We start from the raw sequence: 23,792 nt of genomic DNA, 5'->3' as shown, positions 1-23,792 counted from the left end.
GCATCTGAAGGATAATACACAAGAAGCAAAATTTTCAAATCTTGCCTAGAATCCACAGTGAAGCATGCCTTACCCCAGCTATGACATTACTTTTTTAAAGATATATGGTTGTTCCTAATAACCTTTTACAAATTACAACTTTAAGTGGGTTCTGAAGTCCCTTAACTGTCCTCCTTTAGCCTACAGGACACAAACAAGTATGCTTCTTGATACTTACCCAAAACCTATCCCTTTAAACTACAGCTATTGTTGATATGCTATTTTTCTTAAGAGAAACAAAACTACTTTCTCAAAATATGGGTCAAGAATTACCTTAAATTAAGGCTTTGTCTAACATCCTATATTTTGCTTCAGTTTCCCGCCCCCCCCCCCAACTATCCTTAGCACTTGTAAATATGGATTATACTTTTTGCAGAACTTTAGTTAGGTTACATAATTTTAAAATTGATGTTTTCTATGCCATAGCACTTAATATTAGTGCTTTGCACACAATGGGTGCTCAATAAATGCAGATTATGATAATATAAAAAGTGGCCATGGAAAAAAAATTTTAAGGGTAAAGTGAGTTTCTGCCAAAGAATCTTTAATATATACAGCTCAGCATTGGAGACGGGGGACAGTGTTAACAATAACACAAAGTAATGTTAACATAAAACAGATTGGTAATTTGGGGGATAGATTTGTTTTATTTTATTTTTTTAAAAAGCATTTCTTCTTTCAAGAAAACCCTCATAAAAATATTTTTGTCCCTCCCAAATTAATAATTATTTATATAAGTATAGTGCTGTTTATAAACTAGAAACCTATGTTTATGAGAAGTTTCTAAAATACAAAGAATTTAACAAAGTAAAATTTTAAAATCTAACTGTATATCAAAGTTCGCCTTTGACACACATATTAAATTATCAGTATAAGAAGCTATAGGAAGAAACCAGACACATGTCATATTACTACCGGGAAAGTGTGATAAGACTCTGAAATCAGTTAGTGCTTAGGTAGAAAAGTCCTTATACAATATATCTGACAAATTATTTATTATTATATCTCTGCTAGAAGACCTCTATGACCTTATAAAGCAGATTATTGCATTTTTGAACAGTACTAACAGAAACCTTTCCCCTAAAAACTGAAATAAATTCACATCCTTGTAAACTCTTTCATTGGCTCTAGTATTATTGATATCTGGTCCAAACAAAATAACTAACTTTTGTCTTCTATGTGGCTCTTACTGGAAGACAGCTATCATATTCATTCCTCACCCTGCCCCCTAAAATTCATTTTAGGAATTTGCATTTTACTCAAATTGAGGTCCAAATCCTCCCTAAAACACTCAGGTAACACATCCCAACATTCTTTTACAATTCCTTTCAGTTTATCAATTCTTTCCTCAAAAGTGGGTACAGGACTAGACAGGCTGGTCTAGATGTGGTCTGATCAAAGTAGATCATATTTGGTTATCATCTCCCTCATTCTGCACATTAAGTTTGGGTTAACATTTGTTCATATGTAAAAAAAAAATCTTTTGATCTTTATCATATCAATTGCTGTCTAGTGATATCTGGGCAGTTTATGTTTTGAACATAGTGCAAGATTTTACATTCATTTCTGTTATGTTTTATCTTGCATATAGACAATCAAGGGTATTGGATTCTTATGCAAATGAAACTGTTGAAATTCAATAATCAAATGCAATTAAAAAAATGGATATCACTCTAGGGCAGTTCAAACGTGGCAACAATACTTTGAGTTTAGCAGCAAATTCAGAGTTCTGAAACATTTAATCAAAATTGGCCTCAAATCCATATTAAATATGAAATGACATTTTTCTGCAACTCCAACTTATTGGCCAGTATTAGTACCGGGTGTAACTATAAAATTAACATGATGACAAAACAAAAACAATACAAGATTTATGTACCTGACAGGAGTCATCTTTGACTTGGTAAGGTTTGTTTGGGTATTTTGAAGGACCAAGTATCAGTTGAATTATCAATAAATTTGTCACCGCTTTTGTCAATGACTATATGCTCATTTCAAAGATTGTCACTGCTCAAAACATTCTTGATGTTGCCTTTGAAATCACCTGTAGGGCTTATAGAATATTGTTTTGAAAACCTTCAATGGTGGCAAATATGATTTTTAGATTATCTGGAGTAGGTAAATAATGACTTTCAAACTGGTCAATATTCTTTTGAGTTAAACCAAAATGTGACCCTAAAATAATGGGTGTTTTATTTCCTCTGTGTAGCTAATTGGCTCTAAAGACATAGCTAAAAGGGATTTATAACACAACATTACTGGAATTCAACAAATAACCTCTCAATGTAATTATGCTGAAGGGGACAACACTCTTTTGGACAGGTGTTTTGGTTTGTTTGTTTAAAGCAGTTTCAATATTTTGGAAACAGGGAAGAACTACCCTCTTCTAATTCAACCACAGTATTCGATTGTGCTTATAAAGTTTTAGGAAGACTTTAATAAATATGTGGGCAGTCTGTAGCTATGTACCAGGGTAATAACCAATTTGCTTTTGCTACAAAATATAACACAGGGAATCTTATTCACTAATATATGAAAAATAATTAGCCACAATCACTATTAAATTCTTATTTCTAAATGACTTGCATTCTATGGTTCCCCGCCTCCCGCCTTGAAATATTTATTGTTAATGCACAATTTCAAACCTTTTCTATTTCAGGGAGTAGTTCTGTTTATTAAATAAGATTTTTAGAAAAATATCAACTTTCTTAGGTCAATTTATTTATAATTACAAATGTCACTGAGAATAAAAGATTTATGGATTTCTTAATTAACTGAATAGTTTAGCTAAATATATACTCTGCCCTAAAGTTTTGCAGTGGGACCATACCAACAAGGAATACAGAAGCATTTTTCTTTTTTAACTATACAAAATTTTCAAATTGAAAATAACCTTGTTTAAATTTTCTTTATACATTAACATACAAAAAGTCTCATTTTATGAGACATCTAAAAGAATCAAAACCACTTCTACAACTATTTCCTAAATTCCAAATCTGGAAAAAAATTTATTACACTGAAACTTTACATTACTCTATATTAAACAAAAAGAAAATTCAAATACATACTTTTTACAAGATTAACATTCCAGAATAGCCTAGGCAGGTTTTTCCTTTTTTAAAACTTTTTTTTCCTCTATGTTTCATAGCACTGGTTATTTTTGTTTTCTTTATAAAAGTCTTTATATAAGTTGTATACTATTAGATTATAACCAGTTATCTATATTTAAAAGTTGTGCAAACAAACAAAAATATGAAAATAGTGTGTTACCAGTCATTCTTATAAATTCCAAAACAAAAGCACCTTTTGCCCTGAACTGAGGGGAAAAGACATGCCAAATCCATTCGTTGGAACTTAGCACTCTGCAGTATGTTTTTTCTGCTCCTTCATTTTCCTTCAACAGATAAAAGACAAAGGCTTCTTTCATAAATTATGATAAATTAACATATTTCAAAAGCTATTAACTGATCTAAAGAACTCCAGCACACTCTCAAGCATACATCATGTCCACTTTTATAGTCCATATTTTTCATCCATATTCCAGTGGCATCCTTAAAACTAGGAATTCACACACCTCATTTTATCATCTTTTGAAGACCGAGATATGGCAACCAACTAGAACAACTAAAGTTGTAGTTTTCTAGATGAAGCAACTTCCATCCATTTAGCCACTGATTCGCACCAAGATCCATTCTCTTCTCATTTTCCATTGTGAGCTGTCTGCATGAGTTGTATTACATTCGTCCATATTTTTAAAATGGTTTATATAGTCTTTGTTGAAGTTATATTAAAATATATTCAGACATTTTCAGTTTAAAACAACTTGCTAATAAACATATGTAACTTAAGCAAAGCTCCTGTACTTGTAAAATAAACAACAAAATAAATATAATGCTGGTCAGTAATGCTGGTTTATGAAGCAGCACAGTATTTTTAAAATGCCTTTTTTTGGAGAATCTTTCTTCTTGTTTACCAGCAGATAGGTTATTTGGTGTTGAAAGCCTGTATATGGAGCGAGATTTTCCAAAACTATGTCTTGTACATTTGGAATAATTAAACTTTCTTTTCAGTCTCTGTTGGTGTTATTAGCTGCAAAGGCATGTAAGTTTCCCATCTGACTCAGGCCACTCTGAATATGTGCAACATGGATCTCAACATTATTCTGAAAACAACTAATGAAAGAAAAAACATAGTTAACTAACTACATTTCAGAATTCAAAAGAATACATTAGAAAAAAAGAAAAGTTACTTAGGAGTTGGCCAGAGAACGAATTGACACAAGGGAAATATTAATTCTCTCCCATTAACACATTAGCTATGATATTATTAAAGTAATACTTGAATATGAAGATACTACTTCTATGTATACTTTATAAGCTAATCAACTTTATAAACTGAAACTTCAATATATATATTTTCAATATATTTTCAAAAAACAGATGAAGTAGGAAGTAAGAAGATGAACTCACTGAAACTTTTATGCAACAAAACAGAACAAAACGCTAGCATTAAATTCCTATTCTGTCAGTGAAAAGCTACTTTAAATTTAAAGGATATTACATTATAAAAAAATTTAGATCCATGCACGCATATCACTTTCATTAACAAATATAAAGAAATATCATAACTTGATATCAGGAAATATAAAATTAAGATTAAAATAAAGTAAAAAGTTAATTACCTGATATTAGAAGCATCTATTGAACTTTTAATGTCATTTAGTGAATCTGTAAGTGATTTGAATTCAAAGGAATTCAGGTCACCTCCTTCTGCTAGACACTAAAAGATAAGGAAATATCAAACTTAACTACAATGTATTTGCTAAAATATATACATATATACACATACATACCTTATTAAAAACAGAATAATTTGGCAATAAAAAAATTACTCAGCATGAATTATGAAAATTTGCCCACTGATTTACCTTAATCTGTAATAATATTGCTGTAAGTCTAGAAATCAATTCAGTAAGATTTTCATTTTCAACACAGGGTTGCCCTGTGGATGCATTTGCATGCCTAACAATTTCCTGTGCTTCCTCTTCACATCTGCGTCTCATATCTGTTGGCTGATCTGCAGGTTGGAGTCCTTGATCTGGAGCAAGCTGAATGGAAAAAGAATTGACAGTTCATTTACAGGACCTTAATACTGTCTACATTTCTTTTTTTCTTTTTAAATTACAGCTACATATTTTTTAAAAGTTGATGGATAAAAAAAAGTTGATGGAGAGATATGAAAATATAGTGGAAAAGGAAAAATATCTAGTGACTATTATTATCTTCAACTATAATCACAATAGCTTTCTAAGAAATGAAATGCTTCTAAAAATATGATCACCATAAACTGTCTTTGGGCCCAGAAAAATTCAATACAAAATCATATTTATGGGCAAAAACTTCCAAGTAAATAGAAGTTCTGTTATAATGTCATTCTGTCTCTATTCTAGTGGTATCAAACTCAGATGGAAATTGGGACACAAATACAAACTTAAGGATCCCTTTGGGCCCATATTGATTCAGTTTTAAATTGTAATGTTATGTATTATTTTATTTTTAATATAATATTTTGTTAAATATTTTCCAATTATATTTTAAACTGAATCGGGTCACACATTGCTGGCCACACATAGGCAGGCAGCATGTCTGACACTTCTGTTCTAGAGAACCATTCTAGAATTTCCAGAAAAAAGAATTATTTGCTGATGGAAAGAGTTTTTCAGCATTGGGTAAGTCAGCATATGGGAGGAAAATGGATAAAGACATCTAACGGAAATGTCTCTAATATAGGGTTTGGGGAACTACAATTCTTTCCCTTCACATAGTTTGAATGAGCTGATAAGACTAAGGAAGTTGGAAGATGACAGCAAAAATGTTAATTTATGAAGTGAATTAGATTAATAGAAGTTATTTCCTTCAAAAGCTAAAACACCCAGTTTCCAGATATTCAAAATAATGAGCACCCTAAATTGATCTCAGTTACTGAGTAGCATAAAGTAAAAAAGGCAACTGAAAAATTTTGTCTTGAATTGTCTTATTGCAATCATATATACATATATTATTACAATATTATTACAATATACATATAAAATGGACAATCTTCAGAATAACCCCATACTAACTATAGAAGTACAAGAAAACAAAGTCATTATAACTAAGTGCTATTTGTTATTGATTTTGAAAAGACATTGTGGGGAATTACAAAAAAAATATAAAATATGTTCTTCTCAAAAAAAATTTACAAACTAACATTATTATTTCAAATGCAGAAAACACAAGTGAGAAAAGGAGAAAAAGAAGAAATATGAGGGCATATCACCCAGGTTAAGGACAAGAGCAAAGTACCTCATAACAGTACTGCTGAACTTTATGTAAAACTTTATTTAGGTCCTTGTTCAGCTGTTCAAGATCTAGAACAATAGTTGCATATCTCCTCTGAAATTCAATGCTGATGGGCATGGAATAGGATTTCTGTGAAGAAAAAAAATTTTATTTTTAGAAAGCTCCTACTAAAAGAATAATGCAATCTTATACAAAAGAAGAGAAAGAGTCTACTTGCATTTTGATGCTTAGATTTCAAAAAAAAAAAAAAAAAAAAAAAACCAAGGAAACTAAAAAAGCATTTCAAAAATTAACTAAGAAGGATATCACATTTGTATGTAATGGGTCACAGGTTTATATAAAACATAAAAGTAAAATAAACCTAATAAAAAAAGATCTTAAGTTTTCTCCCTTTAATTTAAAACCTGAAAAAACAAAAACAAAAATACTTTGCTAACATTTTCCCTGCTACTTTCAGTTTCTTATTATACATATTCCCTGCCTGTCATTCAGGCCCTTGTCCTGCCACACAAATTTTCTGAAGTAGCTGTATTCCTTCAATGCTGAGTTTCCATTTAAAAACATAGCTAGAACAAGTTTCCAACCACACTGGGATGAACCATTTATCTATATGTCTAAGTTGCCCCCAACACTATAATTACAATGGAAAGGGATGAGAGAGAAATCAAGAGGCTAAAAGGAGTAGGCATCATATTGGCTCCAATAAGGTGATTTCCCATTCATGTAGTTACTCTGATCCTTTATTTCCCTTCATTTGAACCTTTTCATGCTCTCCTTTATTTCCCCCAATAATGCTTCTATCTCTTTAGATACTTTTTCAATAATCCCTATCACACCTATATATTTTTTCATTGGTGTGCATCTGTTCCCATCTTTATACATAATGATCTTTTTGATCCACTAGCGGTGTTTTCTGTATTATTTTACAAGCTCCTAATCCTAATAATTGTAGTATTAAGGCCTATAAGATTACCAAACAGATGGCTCATGAACTTTAGAAAGAATGTGGTGATTGGTAGAAGTAAAAAATGGCTTCACTAAGAATGCTTCTAATTTTTGCAAAACAGTCCAATTTCCTTTCTTGATGGGTAGATCAAATGTTTTATCTTGACATCCGCAAAACCCTTAATTCTTATAATATCTTTGTGGATAACATGATGAAATGTGGGCTAGATGACAAGATGATTACATGGATTCAGAACGGAGTTAACACTAGCCCCAAAGAGGATGGAGTGTCATAGGACTGGCCTTTCCTGTTCAACAATTCTATCAATGATTTGGATGAAGACATAGAAGGGATATTCATCAAATCTTCAAGGGGAAGAGAGTTAATATGACAGATGATAGAATCAAGATTCAGAATGGTTGACAAGCTGGAACAAACCAACATGATGAAATTAAACAGGGGTAAATATAGGACAGGTGACCATTAAGTAATGAGACTCATTTTTAACAAACATACCAGAACTTAAATATTCAAATGAGTGCTGTCCCCTTCAAAGTAGTTACCTTGGGAGGCTTTATACTTTTCCAACGATGCTGCCATTGTTCAAAACACTTTTGGAATTCCTCTTTTGAAATTGCCTTCAGAGTTTGCAGCACGTTCTTTTGAAAATCTTCAATGATGGTAAATCTTTGTCCTTTGAGGGTGGATTTGAGTTTTGGGAAAAATCATTCGGAGTCAAGTCTGATGAATAAGTTGGGTAATACCATTTTTGTTCACAAATGAGGTGTTACTATAAAGTAATGAAACTGATTTTCTTGGGTGGCTCTGAAGGCAAACATCTCCAAGGCCTACATTTTAGGTTCAACCAATCAACTATATAAATACAGGATGGGAAAGAAACTGGCTTGGCAGCAGTTTATATGAAAAAGCTTTAAGGTTTTTAAATTGACCATTAGCTTAAAATGGGCCAAAAGCAGGATAAGGCTGCTAAGAAAGCTAGTGCAATTTTGGGTTGAATGAAGTATAGTATTCAGCTCATGGGAAGTAATAATCCCACTGTACTTTGTGTTGATCAGATTATACCTGAAGTATAATATCCTCAATTTTGGATGTCACATTTTAAGAAAGATATTAACAAACTATAGACTAACAAGTATAATGAAAGAGGGCCTTAGAAACCATGTTATAAATAAGCAATAGTTCAAAGAAATAGGGAAATTTAATATGAAGAAAAGGCTAAGGGGAGACAGAACAGCTATTTTTAAATATTAAAGAATTGTTGCACAGAGGTAGTAGATTTGTTCTGTTGCTCCCTCCAAAAAGCAGAACTAGAACCAACCAGTGGGAAAGCTGATGGGGAAGGAAGTTATAAGAAAGCACATTTTGTTTCAACCTTAAGAAAGAACTTTCTAATAACTAAGGCTATTAAATAAAAGAAATAAGGGTGATAATTGCACTGTTAAGTAGTGAGTTATCTGGAAATATGTGATAGAGACTGGATCAGTCATGAATGCATAGAAAGGATTTCTCCATAGATAAGAGGAAGAACAAATGATCTCAAATATCCCTTCTAATTCTGAGTTTATGATTCTGATCTCTGTCCTGCCAACTGACTTGCCTTCTAATGGAGACTATATTTATTCTGGGAGCAGAGGAGTTAGACAAACAAGTTTGAACTTGTGCCTTCTAGTTTTTCCCTTTCAGGACAGAAGGAGTGATACTTGTTGTAAAAGCATCCCTTCTAGGTACATAGTGGTCATGACACACCTAAACTGCCTCCAGAATAAATCGAGCTTCCACTCAAAGGAAACGACCAGCTGAGAGCTCCAACAACCCAGCTCAATGTCCTCCCTGGAGTCCTCATGGCCGAGGTATACTGCCACCAGAGATCTACTTGAGCAAAACTGAAAGATGAAACATGGACTTAACACCACAAGGATTTAGGAGCCTGGAAAAGAAATCAGGGAGTTCTGCCAGCAAATTTAAAGTTGTTTTTATAAAGATGAGATAGATGAAGAACAGTTGGGAAGAAATTTGATTCTGATAGGGATTATTAGAGCTATCTAAAAGAGTATTGGGGAAAACATAGGAGAGAAGTAAATGTTTATTTTAAGTTTAGAGATATTTAAACATTTACAGATTTTGATTAAAAAAAAAAAGAAAAAAGACTATGAAATGGAAAGTCACCTTATATTCACGCCAGTATAATAGATATGTCAACCTTTTTCAGTTCACAATATACTTTGATGTAAATGGTAGGTGGAGGCAATGTAGTGTGAACAGTGTAAAATAATGAGTCAGGAGACCCAAGTTCTATATTCTTCACTGACACTAACTAATTGCATAATTGTGAGCAAGTTGGCTTATCTTTCTTGAACTGTTTTTCATTTGTGGAATTTAAGTGTTGGATTAGATCAGGGGTTCAGAATTATTTTTTGGTCACAGACCTCCCTACTTCCCCCTACTTTTGGCCATCTGGTGAAGTCTTTGGGCCCCTTCTCAGAATATTATTTGTGAATGCATAAAATAAAACACACACAGAATTCAAAGGAAACCAAATATACTCAAAGAGTTACCAAGGTATTGAAGGCAAATAGTTAACAGACCCAGGTTTAGCATCCTGGGCTAGATGACCTTTACCATCCCTTTTAGCTCTACATACAATTATATGGATAGATGAAGAATTCTAGTAGGCTCACAATTTATAGAGCTGGAAGGACTCTTAGAGATCATCAGGTCCAAGCCCCTCATTTTATAGATAAGGAAAATGCCCAAGGTTATACAGGAAGTGTCAGAGAATCTTTCCCCTATACTGCACTATGTCTCTCAATATGGCCCACTGTTCCACCAGCTGCCTTCTCATGATCTCTACTACATTATATACATATATACAGAAATGTTGTTGCAGTTTTCCTATCTTTTTCTTTACGTAAAAATTTTTTTTAAGTATCAGTTATCTCATTGTACAAAAATTTGGAGAGCAAATTTAAATTTGTAAAATCAATAAAATAGGGGATAAACTATATATTGTTGGAAGATTTCAGAACAGCTATTGTCTATCAATTCTATAAGGAAAAACTATTTTTTGTTGTTTTGTAGCAAACCATTTTTAAAATGGAAAGCTAGTTTCCCTTCTGGCTGTTGTTCTATACAGATGAACCAGCATCAACTAAAGGAAACATGTGACCAGCTTCTTGTCACTATGAGTGAAGTGAGCCAGACATAGAGCTCTCATGGCATGGAGAAAATAAATTTCCAGGTGCCAATATTACCTCATTTTCCCTAATTCCCATTTAAATATGAAATCAATGGGAAAATGGGGTTTCACTTTTAGAATTTCATTTTATGGTAATCTGCCCAAAATATACTTGCTGTATTTTGTAAGATATTTATATTAAATAAGAACTCATAAAACATTTACTTAAAATTTTCTTAAATAAATCCTTGTAAATAGCAAAGTTCAGTATTTTAAATTCAAACAAACTAACAAACAGCTGAAAAGGTCCTTACCAATTTTTCTGCTTCTGTATTCATTTCCCTTAATTTCTTGATGTGCTCTTTCTTAATCATAAGAATTTTTGATAATCTAGTCTACAGACCAAAAAAGAAGAAACATTTTCGATATAAAAAATATACTGAAAACAAAAATAAAATGTCTTTTATTATCAAAAGCCTGATATAATTTAAATTTTAAAAAGCATCAGATTTCCAATTTTTTACTCAGTAATTTTAAACAGTGGATTTTGGTACTTCTTAGCAAGACACAAAGATATAAGACATCAGATTTTTTTCTACATTTTTTTCCAAACTCAGATGAAATTATAGTTAGAAAATTAAGCAAAAGATGTTAGCATCATAGAGAATAGCTAGTATTAAAAACAAACAAATAAACAAACAAAAAAACTGTTGCCTGATGTCAGAATATGTTAAAAATAATGAATATGAATATTCACATAAAAATATAATATTGACATTTTGATCTTCACCATGCAAAGGGAAATACTAAAAACTTTAGTTCTTTTTATGTAAGCATGTTTCATTTTAACTCACCCCATCTACCTGTTAAAAATCAGACCCTCTTTTAAAAATATGCTAACATATGTTACACATTGATGAACTTTTAATGATCAGGGCCTCTACTATAAAGACAGGTCATTAGTCAACCAATACATTTTATGCTACATCACTTATGTTTTGGTTAACAGATATTTCAGTTACAAATGTGGGCTATATTCTTTCCATGAGAATCAAACTTGCATGTGAATACACATAAAATACAAGTCTCTCTCTTGTTGGGGATTCCTAATTTAACGTTCCCTAATTTTCACAAGTGACTAAATTTTAATGTCATAGCTATTTGCCATTATATGAACATCACTGTTCACTGTAATGGTTATCTTATCTACTCTAGCTCAAAAATTAAAGTGCTGTTTTCAAAAATTTCAAATGGATAAGGATCATATGATATACATATAACACATTTGATTGTTCACAGACTCATACTATTACTTTAAAAGCCAATACTAAATTTAAATATCAAAGTCACTATAAAAGTTTTTAATTTATACTTTATTGGAAGTTAAAATCAGAGATTTTAGGATTAGTATGTGTTGTGCAAAAAAAAAAAAAAAAAAAAAAAAAAAAGCCAATAAAATAAATTTATTTTGATACCATTTTGAGTATAAAATTACATTAAAATGTTCAGTTATAATAATCATAAAATAAAACCTCTGAGAAAAAAATATTTGCTGCTCACCCCACTTAAAGGAATACTTACTACTTGAATAAGGAATTCCACGGGAAAACCACCTAATGTTTCAGTATCTGAACCTGGAAGTTTGCTTCTCCATGGTGACTGTCCTAATAAAGGATCATTATCCTACCAAAAAAAAAAGGGGGGGACGGAGGGAAGGGAAGGGAGTTTAGATAATTTGACAACTTGCTGCTCAAAAGAAACTATCTTAATTTTTGGTATTTTAGACATAGAAAAAATTTCATTATAATAAATCCCATGTCACTGAAATTCTAAAAAATATTGAAATATTTCTCAATGCTTTCTAACTAATTTCAATTTTTGTCTTATGGAATAAAATAATTTGGTTAACTTATTATGATATATCAGCTATGTTCTTTATTAATAGTATACACTGAATTACTAAAATCCAACAACATAAACACCAAACATCAGCAGAATTTTCAAAATATCACTTACCGTAATGGGTGATTGGAGAGGAGGAGTGTAATGTAACCGTGGTGGAGTCATGAAAAATCGAGAAGGTCTTTGTTTTTGTCCAAAGGCTGCAATTGGCATTGTTTCATGAGGCTCATTACTCTTTTTTGAGAGAGGGAAAATGCTTCATGTTAATTTCCATTAAAGTTAAAAACATACTACCACTAATTTAAACTTCACAGAATTTATATTAGTATGTAATCCATATGCTAATTAGGTCATAAGCTATCTGCTAACATACATTCAATAAATTAAACCTGAAAGATTAGAAGTTTAATTTCCAACAGTTTGAAAACCATACTTTTTGGAGATAAGAAGTTGCATAATATAAAATGGGATTATGGATTCAGACATCTGAAAAGTTCATTAGAAAATTTAACATTCAGAATTTTGGACATAGATATTTTTCTAATGAAAACCAAAGTAAGAGGTTTTTTGTCTAGGGAAGAATATTTGATAGTTCTATTATATGGATAAAAGAATTGATAGTTCTATTACATGGATAAAAGAAATTCTTTCTTGAAAGGAAAATTTAAAGACTATATGTAACAGAAATTTAATAATTTGTAATGTTATAATAGCAATTATAATGGTGGTTTTTAAAAAATGCAATAATCAAAACCTCTTCTCCTTGTAACAGCAGATGGGTAAAGCCTTCCAAATAGCTAAGTAGAATGAATTACTCTCTGAAAACATAAATGGTTATTTTCTTCTCTCAATTTTTTATTTCAAAGGTTAATAATCTATTTCATAAAAGACAAATTTATGTCCTTGACTTTTATCAATGTTGTAACCAAGAACTAAATACAGCATCAGGCTGAAAATTGATCTTTCAACTTACAGCATAATGCTTAGCAGCATAAAAAAAGCAACAGCTACACTATCTTTTTTTGGGGAGGAGGGTATATGTGATTACAATAATATGAGACTCTGCCAATGCAGACTGGCAATTTATTTTTAACTTAAGAGAGTTGCTTGGATCATTAGCTTTCTTTGAGTCTCAGCTAATGTCCACCTTCTGCAAGAAGTCTTTCTCAATTCTTAATTTTAGTGCCTTCCTTCTGAGATTTTTTCCAATTTAACCAGTCTGTATCTTGTTTGAATGTTGTTTCCTTAATTGTTTTTTTTTAATTTTTTATTATATATATATATTTTTATAATATTATCCCTTGTATTCATTTTTCCAAATTATCCCCCCCTCCCTCTATTCCCTCCCCCCGATGACAGGCAATCCCGTACTGTTTCCTTAATTGTAATAAACTGCTTGAGAGTAGAGACTGTGATTGTTTGATTTTTGCTTTTTTTGTAATCCAAAGCTTAACACAATGCTTGGAAGATAGTAGATAACCTGTAAGTTGTTGATAGTTCATTCCTAATAAAGTCAAACTACAATTATTTTAGTTATTTGAAATCAATTCATTCTAAATTACTGTTAAGGACCATTAAGGTGGAGATTTTTTTTTTTTTTTTTTTTAAATAAGTCATATAGGGCAGCTAGGTGGTGCAGTGGATAGAGCACTAACCCTGAAGTCAGGAGGGCCTGAGTTCAAATCTGATCTCAGACACTTAATACCTCCTGGCTGTGTGACCCTGGGCAAGTCACTGAAACCCAATTGCCTCAGCAAAGAAGGAAGGGAAGAAGAAAGGGAGGGAGGGAAAGAGAGAGGGAGAGAGGGAGAGAGGGAGGGAGGAAGGGAGAGAGGGAGGAAGGAAGAAGGAAGAAAGGAAGGAAGGAAGGAAGGAAGGAAGGAAGGAAGGAAGGAAGGAAGGAAGGAAGGAAGGAAGGAAGGAAGGAAGGAAGGAAGGAAGGAAGGAAGGAAGGAAGGAAGGAAAGAGGGATAAGTAACATAGATGTTCATAATATATTAGCATAAACATTAATTAATTAATATAAAATTGCAAATTAACTGTGATCATAAAACAATGAGTACTTGACCATTAAATCAGAAGGTTTGTACTTGGGCCCAACCTGTCCATTAATTTAACTCTATGATCTTGGATATATTAAGAATACAGATAGGAACTAGACTTATGATTTCACTGGAATAGAGAATTCCCTGGAAGGAAAGTCCCCATGGATGAAAGTCAGGCCTTTCTATCTCAGGGAGCTGCCTAGAGCAGCAAGAGGTTGAGTGATTGGCACAGGGTCATACAGCCAGAATGCATCTAGGGCAGAAGTTAAACCCAGGCTTTCCTGGCTCCAAAGTCAGCTTCCTATTCTATAAGTCACAATGCTTCTCTCTGGATGTATTTACCTGTCTTTATGACTCACTTTCCTCATCTGTAAAATATAAACAAACAAACAAACAAACAAAAAAAAAAACCATACTGTTCCTCATTTCTGAGAATAAGAAAGAAGATACAGGATAGCACTTTTAAAAATGGAGAGATCTACACAAATACAAGGTACTTTTATCCTCAAAGAACAATCATGAAGTCATTATAGCCTTTACATATTTAAACCCAACTTTGGTTAATGGGACACAACTGGAGTTTAACTATCCACCCAAAGTAGCTTGGGAACTACAAAAAGTTCAAGTGCGTTTCAGGAGTGAGGTGATTCTCTGATGATCCCTACCCCTCCATCTCTGTAATTCCATGTAGTCTCAAAGATCAGGACTATGAATTCACTAGTCACCTTTCCCATGAAATTCTCAAATTTGAAATATAATTTTTGTGAATGTATTATACACTATTTAATATAAAGTCACATCCAAAATTATCCTAGAAATACTACTCACCAGAACTTCATAATCAGGGACAGTATGGGTTCCAAGTCCTGCTCTATCAAATGTAACTCTATAAGTAGCATTAAGTGTGTCTACAGCATCTATCTGTCCAGTAAAGAGGCCATCATGAACACCACGCAATCGTGCTGAGAAAAGAAGTAAAGATATAATAATGGTTGGAGGATGCAGAGAATCTTTAAACATAAAACTTAAACATAAATATTTTATACATTCAATAGTTATATAAATGTATACACTATGATTTATACCATTTAATGCCATTTCAAAGATGGTTGTAGAAATTTTTTTAAAATGGAAATTAGTTTTTACAAAGAAAGTCAATTATCCTGATAATAATTTATGCCTCGTTTGTCTCAATTATACAGTTTACCTTGTGGCAAACTATAAAATAGGCACAAAAGGACAAACTGATGGTTGACCCAAATGGTCTCTAAGAGCTCTTGAGCTCTAAATCTGTGATCCTTTGACTTCTGGTAAATAACATGCACTTTTTTTTTTCTTTAAATTTTAAATTTTCAACATTATTCTATTTTTCCAAATACATGTAAAGATACATTTTCAACATTCATTTTTGTAAGACTTTGTATTCCAAATTTTTCTCCCTCTCTTCTTTACCTCCTTCCTCAAGACTAGAGGAAGTAATCAGATATAGGTTAAATATATGCAATTCTTTAAAATATATTTCCATTTATGTCAATTACATGTACTTTCAATTCAGTTGAGGTCAAATACCTATTAAATATCTACATGCAGAGAACTATGCTAGATGTTGGGGGAGATAAATACATAAAGAAACTAAAATACCTACTTATCTACTTTATGGAGTTTACAATTTAGTAGGAGCATGAGACATACCAAAAAAATACAAATATATGAGAAGAATATAGAATGCTACTGAAATATGATGTCTGATATTTCAGTGAAGCTGAGAATTCCACTGATAACTTTCCATTAATTCAAATATACTATGGGCATCAAACAAAACCAAATGTAAATTTGATCTTCATTGTAGATATGAAATAAGTCACTACAAAAATTATAAGATTCTATTAGTACTAAAAGGAGCTTTTCATATATGGAATGTTATGTTGAACTGAGTAATCAACAATATCCTGGGTTTTAAGATTGACAGGTCCTCTAGCACCTATCTAAATCTATAGTACACATATACTCATTATTGACATTTCCTTGTTTTTTCTCACTTCTCTTTGTCCTCCTGTCCTTTCAAAACAGATATCCCATCTGAAGATTATATCCCAGGATACTGAGAAATTAGATGAATTGTTCTGGGTTATACAGTCAGCATTCAGCAGAGCAGGATCTTGAATACAGGTCCTCCAGTCTCTCTGGACATTTCTCTAATCATTATGATACACTAATTAATAAATGATCCTCACCCTTTGCCCAAAAATCTCTGTTCAATTTGTCCTAAAACAACTTTCCTCTAGAACAATCCTTCCCCAAATATCTACTTGGAAACTTCTTTAACCTCTGTATTACCTCTGAAGGCTTATCTCTTTCAGAAAATGCTTTCTGATAAATACTATCTATTCTCTAATCTCAATGCAATCATTAACCTACTTTTTCTTTTCAAAAACACACTTATTATTTACTAAATTTTTACTTAGATCATGGTATACATCAGAGGAATTTGGACAAAGCTATATTAAACTAATAGAATAATTAACTGAATCATTTAACATTTATTATTATTATTATTACTGGATAGAGTTGTTTCTAGTTTCAAGCCTTAAGAAAGCACCACTTGTTAATGAAACATATGTTAACTAGAAATTAATTTATTTTAGGATTAGAAAATAACAGGATGGGAAAAAACCTAAAATAATTTTATAAGCTATTGAAAAAGTCTTGAGTTATTTGGTAAGTGCTAAGAAATTCTAAATTTCATCTTAGTGTGAATAATTATTAGTTTCTTGAATTTTATTTTGAAGTAAATTGGATACACAGTCAATCCTCAAAATTCATGTGTTTAAACTTTCATGATTTTAAGTATTTGCATGATTTTGTTTATAATCTCATTTTCATTTTAGTAATGGCAATTGTGCACTTTTAAGCTATGCAAAGTAGAGAAAAAATAAAAGAGAAAACGAATACAAGTTTGTGGAGTAGTAGCTGGTATCCTACTAGACACTTCATTAGTCTTGTTCACCCTATTGTTATAAAGAGCTCCTTGTGCATCTAATGCTTATTTTCATTGTTTGCTTTTAAAATTAAGTTCTGTGTTGCAATTATGCCTCTAAAATATAGTACAAATCCTCTGGACTCTAAGCACAAGGGTGCAGAGTCAGTGATATGGCTTAATAAGAAAATCAAGTTATGAGATAAACTTCTTGCTAGAATAGTTTCAGCTACTGTCAGCTAGAAGACCCTTAAGGATTTCAAATAGCGCATGAAGCAAATGTCACTAATGGATTACTTCAAACTGGTAAGATCCTTATGATTCCCAATGCCATGCACCAGGCATGAAAGTCAGTGTCAGAGATGATGTTACGAGCCCCAGAAACCTTTTTCTAGGTTTTCAGAGTGGCCAGGGTAGAAAGGTTTTCGGCAATATAGGATATCATAAAATCTTCTCATGTGATTTGACATAGTAAAAGGCAAGATGGAAGTTAAAAAAATTTTTCATTTTGAGAATTTTATTTGCTGCATAATATTAATTGTACTATAGATTTCATGTGTTTGAAAAGTTATCTGAAATCAAATTTTTTTTTTTAAATTGAGATGTTAACATAAAAGGCCACAAAATTCTAGGGAATTACTAGTGAGAAAATGTTTTGTATGTTGCCAATTTTATTTCGTGTACTGCATTTTATGGATTACTTTGTGGTTACTGCATTAGGAAAGTGCACATTATCAGAATTAATGTGTTGTTATAAAGCAAGGGTTCTCAAACTATGGCCCAAGGGGCAGATGTGGCCACTAAGGATGTTTATGAGGCCTGACAGGCTATGGCAAATGGGCTGAAGGGCGGAGACAAGAGTGTGAGCTTTTGTTTTTACTATAGTCTGGCCCTCCAACAGTCTGAGGGACAGTGAAATGGCCCCCTATTTTAAAAATTTGAGGACCACTTTTATAAAGAATTGTATGCATAAAAGTGTATTTTCAGGAATTCCTAGTGAAAGATTAAATTTTTGGTGACTGTGGAAACTTATTTCCCATAGGTTCAGTGTATCAATATTTGCAAGTTTTACTTTCTATGAATATTATCTCCATGAAAATTGATAAATGATTATAATTTTTTCTTGATAACTAAAAATCACGTGTGTCCAAAATGATGAAGTAGTCTGTCTTCAATAAGTATTGTCAAATTTGTGAGCTTTAACTTTTAATTTGTAAATAGCTGCTCTTCCTAACACATTTTCAGATAATCTCTTTTTTGGAGTGTGGTGTACCTACTCTCTCTCTTACCTGTGACTTTTGTCCCAATAACCAAGGGGAGAGGAATCTCATCTGGAAGATCTTTGAACTGGGATACATCTGCAACCTTCCTTTGTTGTAAGAGCCGAATTTTTTGCCGTTTCTGCTTTAATGCTGCTCGTTCCTCCTCAAAAAATGCAGAAGAACACCTAGGATACATCATTAGGTTAGCTAAATTGAATCCTTTTTTTTTAATTCAAATTCTGACCTCCAAACTATGTCCTTATTAGACTTCTTGTTCAACTTCATTCACAAAAAGAATGACCTTTCATATTTAAAAGGCACTTTTAAGGTCTTTAAAAACAGTTATCTCTGGGACAGCTAGATAGTGCATTAGATAGAGCACCAGACCTAAAGTCAGGAGGATCTGAGTTCAAAATGTAACTTCAGACACTTAACTTTTCCTAGCTATGTGACCCTGGGCAAGTCACTTAACCCCCAATTGCCTCAGCAAAAACAAAACAAAACAAAACAATACAGTCATCTCACTATGTTGAGCAATAAGAAGGCATAAGGATCATCTATATTTTTTATATAATTTGAAGCAGGAAAGTGATTTAGCCAACATCATTTGATTTAAAGTCTAAAATGCCTAAAATAAAAGTTTTCTTTTCAAAAAAATTGTTCTATGTCTCTCCGGAGTGAGGGGTCAAAAATACACTTACATCATACTGTTAGAATTAAAAGAAAAATTCATCATATTTCAAAGTATGAAATGTTTTACCTGAAATAAAAATTAAAACTTTAAGTATAGTCTGGCTGCCTCCTATGCTCAAATACTTTGGTGAATTCAAAAAACAATGAATCTTACTATTAGTGGTGGGCAGGCAAATGATTCAACATAGAATACACACAAAAGAAAGAGGGGATGTGGTGCCCTGATGATGCTACAAAATGATATTAACAAAACTGATAAGAATGATAACAGCAGACAATAAAGGAGCAAGAAGGCAGATCATGTGGTTAATATGGAAATAGTTAATATGGAAGTGATATTAATTTTATATTAATTATATAGAAAATGGGGCAACTAGGTAGCATAGCAGGCACCAGCCTTGAAGTCAGAAGGACTTGAGTTCAAATCTGAGCTCAGACACTTAAAACTTCTTAGTTGGTGACCCCAATTGCCTCAGCAAAAAATATAAACATATAAATAGATAGATAGATAAATTAATGAATAAATAAATAATATGTGGAGATTTAGAATTTGCAAAGCATTTTACAGGTACTATTTCATTTGATCCCCACAAAAATCCTGGGAAGGAGTTGCTATTAGTATCTTCATTTTACAGAAAAGAAACCAGAGGTTATAAGTGACTTGCCTGGGATGGTACAGCTAATAAATATTTGAGACTTTAAGGATTTCAACTCATGTCTTCCTAATTTCAGGTTCAGTGATCTATCCACTGAACAAGTTAACTAATTCCACAACACTTTTACTTCAAAATATTTGAGAGACACAGAGAGACAGATAGGGAAGAGAGACAGAGAAGAAAGAAAAAACGTGTTTCTATAAATATTTTTGAAAACAAAGAACAATAATAAGCATTAACAACTTGATAAAGTATTATAAAATTTTTCTCTGGGAGTAATTAGATGATGCATGGATAGAGCAGTGGAATCATGAGGACTTGAAATTCCAATCTGGCCCTCAGGCACTTAATACTTACTAGTTGAGTGATCTTGGGCAAGTCATTTAACACCAATTGCTTTGCCAAAAACAAAACAAAACAAAACAAAAAACCACTACAACAAAATTTATGTCTGTACTTTTGATACACAATTTAAGAAAGCAAAATTGTACTTTAACTAGCCAAATCAAATAGACTTAATAGACTTCAGTTTTCCCACTAGTTATGTGGAGAAATTTCTATGTACAATAACTCTATTATGGATAATACAACAAAACAATAAGGATTAAAGCTTCTAAAAACAATAAAATTGGCATAAAATTTTCCTAATTAAAAAAAAAATAAATAAACATTATACCATAAAAAAATTAAGATTCACTTAAGGTATTTAGTAGAGTAAAATGAAAAAAGTTACTTGTGGAAAATCAAAGTTCTTCAGAAGATAGAGAACTTCAGGAAAGCTAGGTATAGGCAGCATCATATAGCAAGGTAATCTTTTGTCAGGAGTTCTCATAATGTTACTTATAATATTTAAGCTAAAGCTAATAAAACATTTAACAGATAAGAACATAATCTTAAAGTTAGTAGTATGGTGTGGATCATTACACTTAACAGTTATAATAATAACTAATCAACTTAAAATTAAACAAAAAATCACAACTATATTTCTACCTCCGTGGTTTTCCCATCAGTCTTCTAATTTTTCCCCATTCCACTCTTGTTAACTTTCGGGTCTTCAGATTAGGAAAAGATTCTTTCAGACAGACACAAAAGTCATTATCTCCTTCAAATAGTGGTCTGTTAAAACAAAGATGATATTTTAATAAGTTTCAAGAAATTGGCTATTTTCTTAAAATGAATTAAAAGCATATTCTTTCTAGGATCATTCTGTTGGTTAAGTGTTAAACTTTTCATTATAAAAATAACTGCTGTTGCTACAGTTTCTATGTTATTAATAATAACTAGGATTATGCAGTGTGTTAAGGTTTGAAAAGCACTTAGGAATAACCCATTTGATGCTCACAACAACCATGAGAGGCAGCTGCTCATTTGTCAGATGAAGAGAGGCAAAGTTCGTGAGACTTGATTCAGGATCATGAGGAAAAGAAAGTGTCTGAATAAATTACCCCAAATGCTACTCCTTAACCTCTATTAGTCACTGGCATTTGTTATGTTCAACTCCAAAGCTGCCCAGGAATTGCAATATTACCTACAAAGGAGATACCGTGACAGACCAGGTTCAGTGGTCTTCTGCTCTTCTGTGATCTGTCTGGGTCAACTTTCCCCAGAGTTTTCATGGCACAGACAATGAAGCAGGTTGCCATTTCTTTCTCCGGTGGATTAAGGCAACAGAGGTTATGTTACTTAGGAAGGTCACGTAACTAGTTAGTGGCTGAAGATGGATTTGAACTCAGGTCTTCCTGAGTCCAAATTTAAGGCTCAATCCACTGAGCCATACCTAGTTGCTTCCTAGACCACTAATTTAAAATTAACTATAAATATATTTCACATGTGCCCCTACAGAAAGCATATATGTCTTAGATTAGTTATGAAATCAATGAAATCCCTAGATGAGGAGAGTCAACTTCAAAGCTGCTTGAAGCCCAGTTAATTAACAAATATTTACCTGTTTAACAAGTCTATACTTAACTACAGAGGTACTGTGGTAGGTACTGGGGAAGCAAAAACAAAAAAGTAACAGTTCCTGACTTTGTGGGGCTTCTATTCTATTAAAGTTAATAATATGTCCATGTCTAAATATAATAGAAAATAAAGATAGAAGTAGAAGAACTTTTAGGGAGCTGGGGGGAAGAGAGCACTAGAAGCTGAGAGGATCAGGAAAGGTCTCCTAGGATGGTGTAGTGCTTAAGCTAAGCTGCAATGGAAAGGAAGGGGATATTCTGGATATGAGAGACAGCCTTTGCCGAGGCACAGACAAGAGATGAAGTGTGGCATGTAATATTTAGAAACAAGTATATTTTGGCTTGAGTGCAGAGCGCACAAAGGGGAGTCCTGTAGCAAATTAAGTCAGTCCTAGAAACCTAGGACTATGGATGATTAATAAATAGTACCAGGAGTTTTGAATGGCCCTTAGCAATCCCAGTGGAACTTCTGGGTAGGAAAACTGAAAACTCAAAACTCAGAGTATTACTAGAAAAGTTTTCATTACCGTGCCCCGTAGAAATTAAATGTTTCACAGTGGAAGGATAGATTTGGGAGGTAAATAATTGGTTAAGAAAATGATACCTTAAAGTGGATATCTTCAACAAAGAGAAGATCTAACTCAGATCCAATTGATTAATGACGGACAGAATCAGTTATGCCCAGAGAAGGAGCACTGGGAAATGAGTGTAAACTGTTTGCATTTTTGTTTTTCTTCCCAGATAATTTTTACCTTACAAATCCAATTCTTCCTGTGTAACAAGAAATTCAGTTCTGCACACATATATTGTATCTAGGATATACTGTAACATATTTAATATGTATGGGACTGCCTGTCATCTAGAGGAGGGGGTGGAGGGAAGGAGGGGAAAATTTGGAACAGAAGGGAGTGCAAGAGATAATGTTGTAAAAAATTGCCTATGCATATGTACTGTCAAAAAAAATGTTATAATTATAAAATTAATAAAATTTTAAAAAAAGAAAAGAAAATGATACCTTAAAAGTTAATTTGGATTTCTGGAATAAGACTTAAAATGTAGGAGTGATGTGATCTTAACTCATGATAGAGTGTACTTAAGAGAAAAAACTGGTAAAAATTATACTTGCCAGCAATCCTATAAATCTTTTTTTTTTTTTTTTAATTCATTTTTCCAAATTATCCCCTCCCTCCCTCCACTCCCTCCCCCCGATGGCAGGTAATCCCATACATTTTACATGTGTTACAATATAACCTAGATACAATATATGTGTGTAAATACCATTTTCTTGTTGCACATTAATTATTAGCTTCCGAAGGTATAAGTAACCTGGGTAGATAGACAGTAGTGCTAACAATTTACATTCACTTCCCAGTGTTCCTTCTCTGGGTGTAGTTATTTCTGTCCATCATTGATCAACTGGAAGTGAGTTGGATCTTCTTTATGTTGAAGATTTCCACTTCCATCAGAATACATCCTCATACAGTATTGTTGTTGAAGTGTATAGTGATCTTCTGGTTCTGCTCATTTCACTCAGCATCAGTTGATGTAAGTCTCTCCAAGCCTCTCTGTATTCCTCCTGCTGGTCATTTCTTACAGAGCAATAATATTCCATAACCTTCATATACCACAATTTACCCAACCATTCTCCAATTGATGGACATCCATTCAACTTCCAGTTTCTAGCTACAACAAAAAGAGCTGCCACAAACATTTTGGCACATACAAGTCCCTTTCCGCTCTTTAGTATTTCTTTGGGATATAAGCCCAATAACAG

The 23,792-nt window shown here is 32.5% G+C and overlaps 1 protein-coding gene across 5 annotated transcripts in view; it reads right to left on the bottom strand.

The window, feature by feature from the left end:
• Positions 1-566: 566 nt before the first annotated feature.
• The window catches only part of LIN9 (lin-9 DREAM MuvB core complex component), a 79,815-nt gene continuing 56,589 nt past the window's right edge, over positions 567-23,792 (bottom strand). For all 5 annotated transcript variants that reach the window (XM_074262609.1, XM_074262607.1, XM_074262606.1 and 2 more), the window contains 10 exons: positions 21,048-21,173; positions 18,736-18,893; positions 15,298-15,431; positions 12,539-12,658; positions 12,104-12,205; positions 10,837-10,917; positions 6,384-6,509; positions 4,967-5,146; positions 4,721-4,818; positions 567-4,211 (listed from right to left, as the gene is read on the bottom strand). In XM_074262609.1, the coding sequence (XP_074118710.1) occupies positions 4,106-4,211; positions 4,721-4,818; positions 4,967-5,146; positions 6,384-6,509; positions 10,837-10,917; positions 12,104-12,205; positions 12,539-12,658; positions 15,298-15,431; positions 18,736-18,893; positions 21,048-21,173 (1,231 nt within the window). In that variant the 3' untranslated portion in view covers positions 567-4,105. The remainder of the gene's footprint in view (positions 4,212-4,720; positions 4,819-4,966; positions 5,147-6,383; positions 6,510-10,836; positions 10,918-12,103; positions 12,206-12,538; positions 12,659-15,297; positions 15,432-18,735; positions 18,894-21,047; positions 21,174-23,792) is intronic.

The sequence above is a fragment of the Sminthopsis crassicaudata genome, chromosome 4 (genome assembly GCF_048593235.1).
Source record: "Sminthopsis crassicaudata isolate SCR6 chromosome 4, ASM4859323v1, whole genome shotgun sequence".
Lineage (NCBI taxonomy): Eukaryota > Metazoa > Chordata > Mammalia > Dasyuromorphia > Dasyuridae > Sminthopsis > Sminthopsis crassicaudata.
Note: the sequence above shows the minus strand (reverse complement) of the source record. Positions and strands in the feature narration are given on the sequence as shown.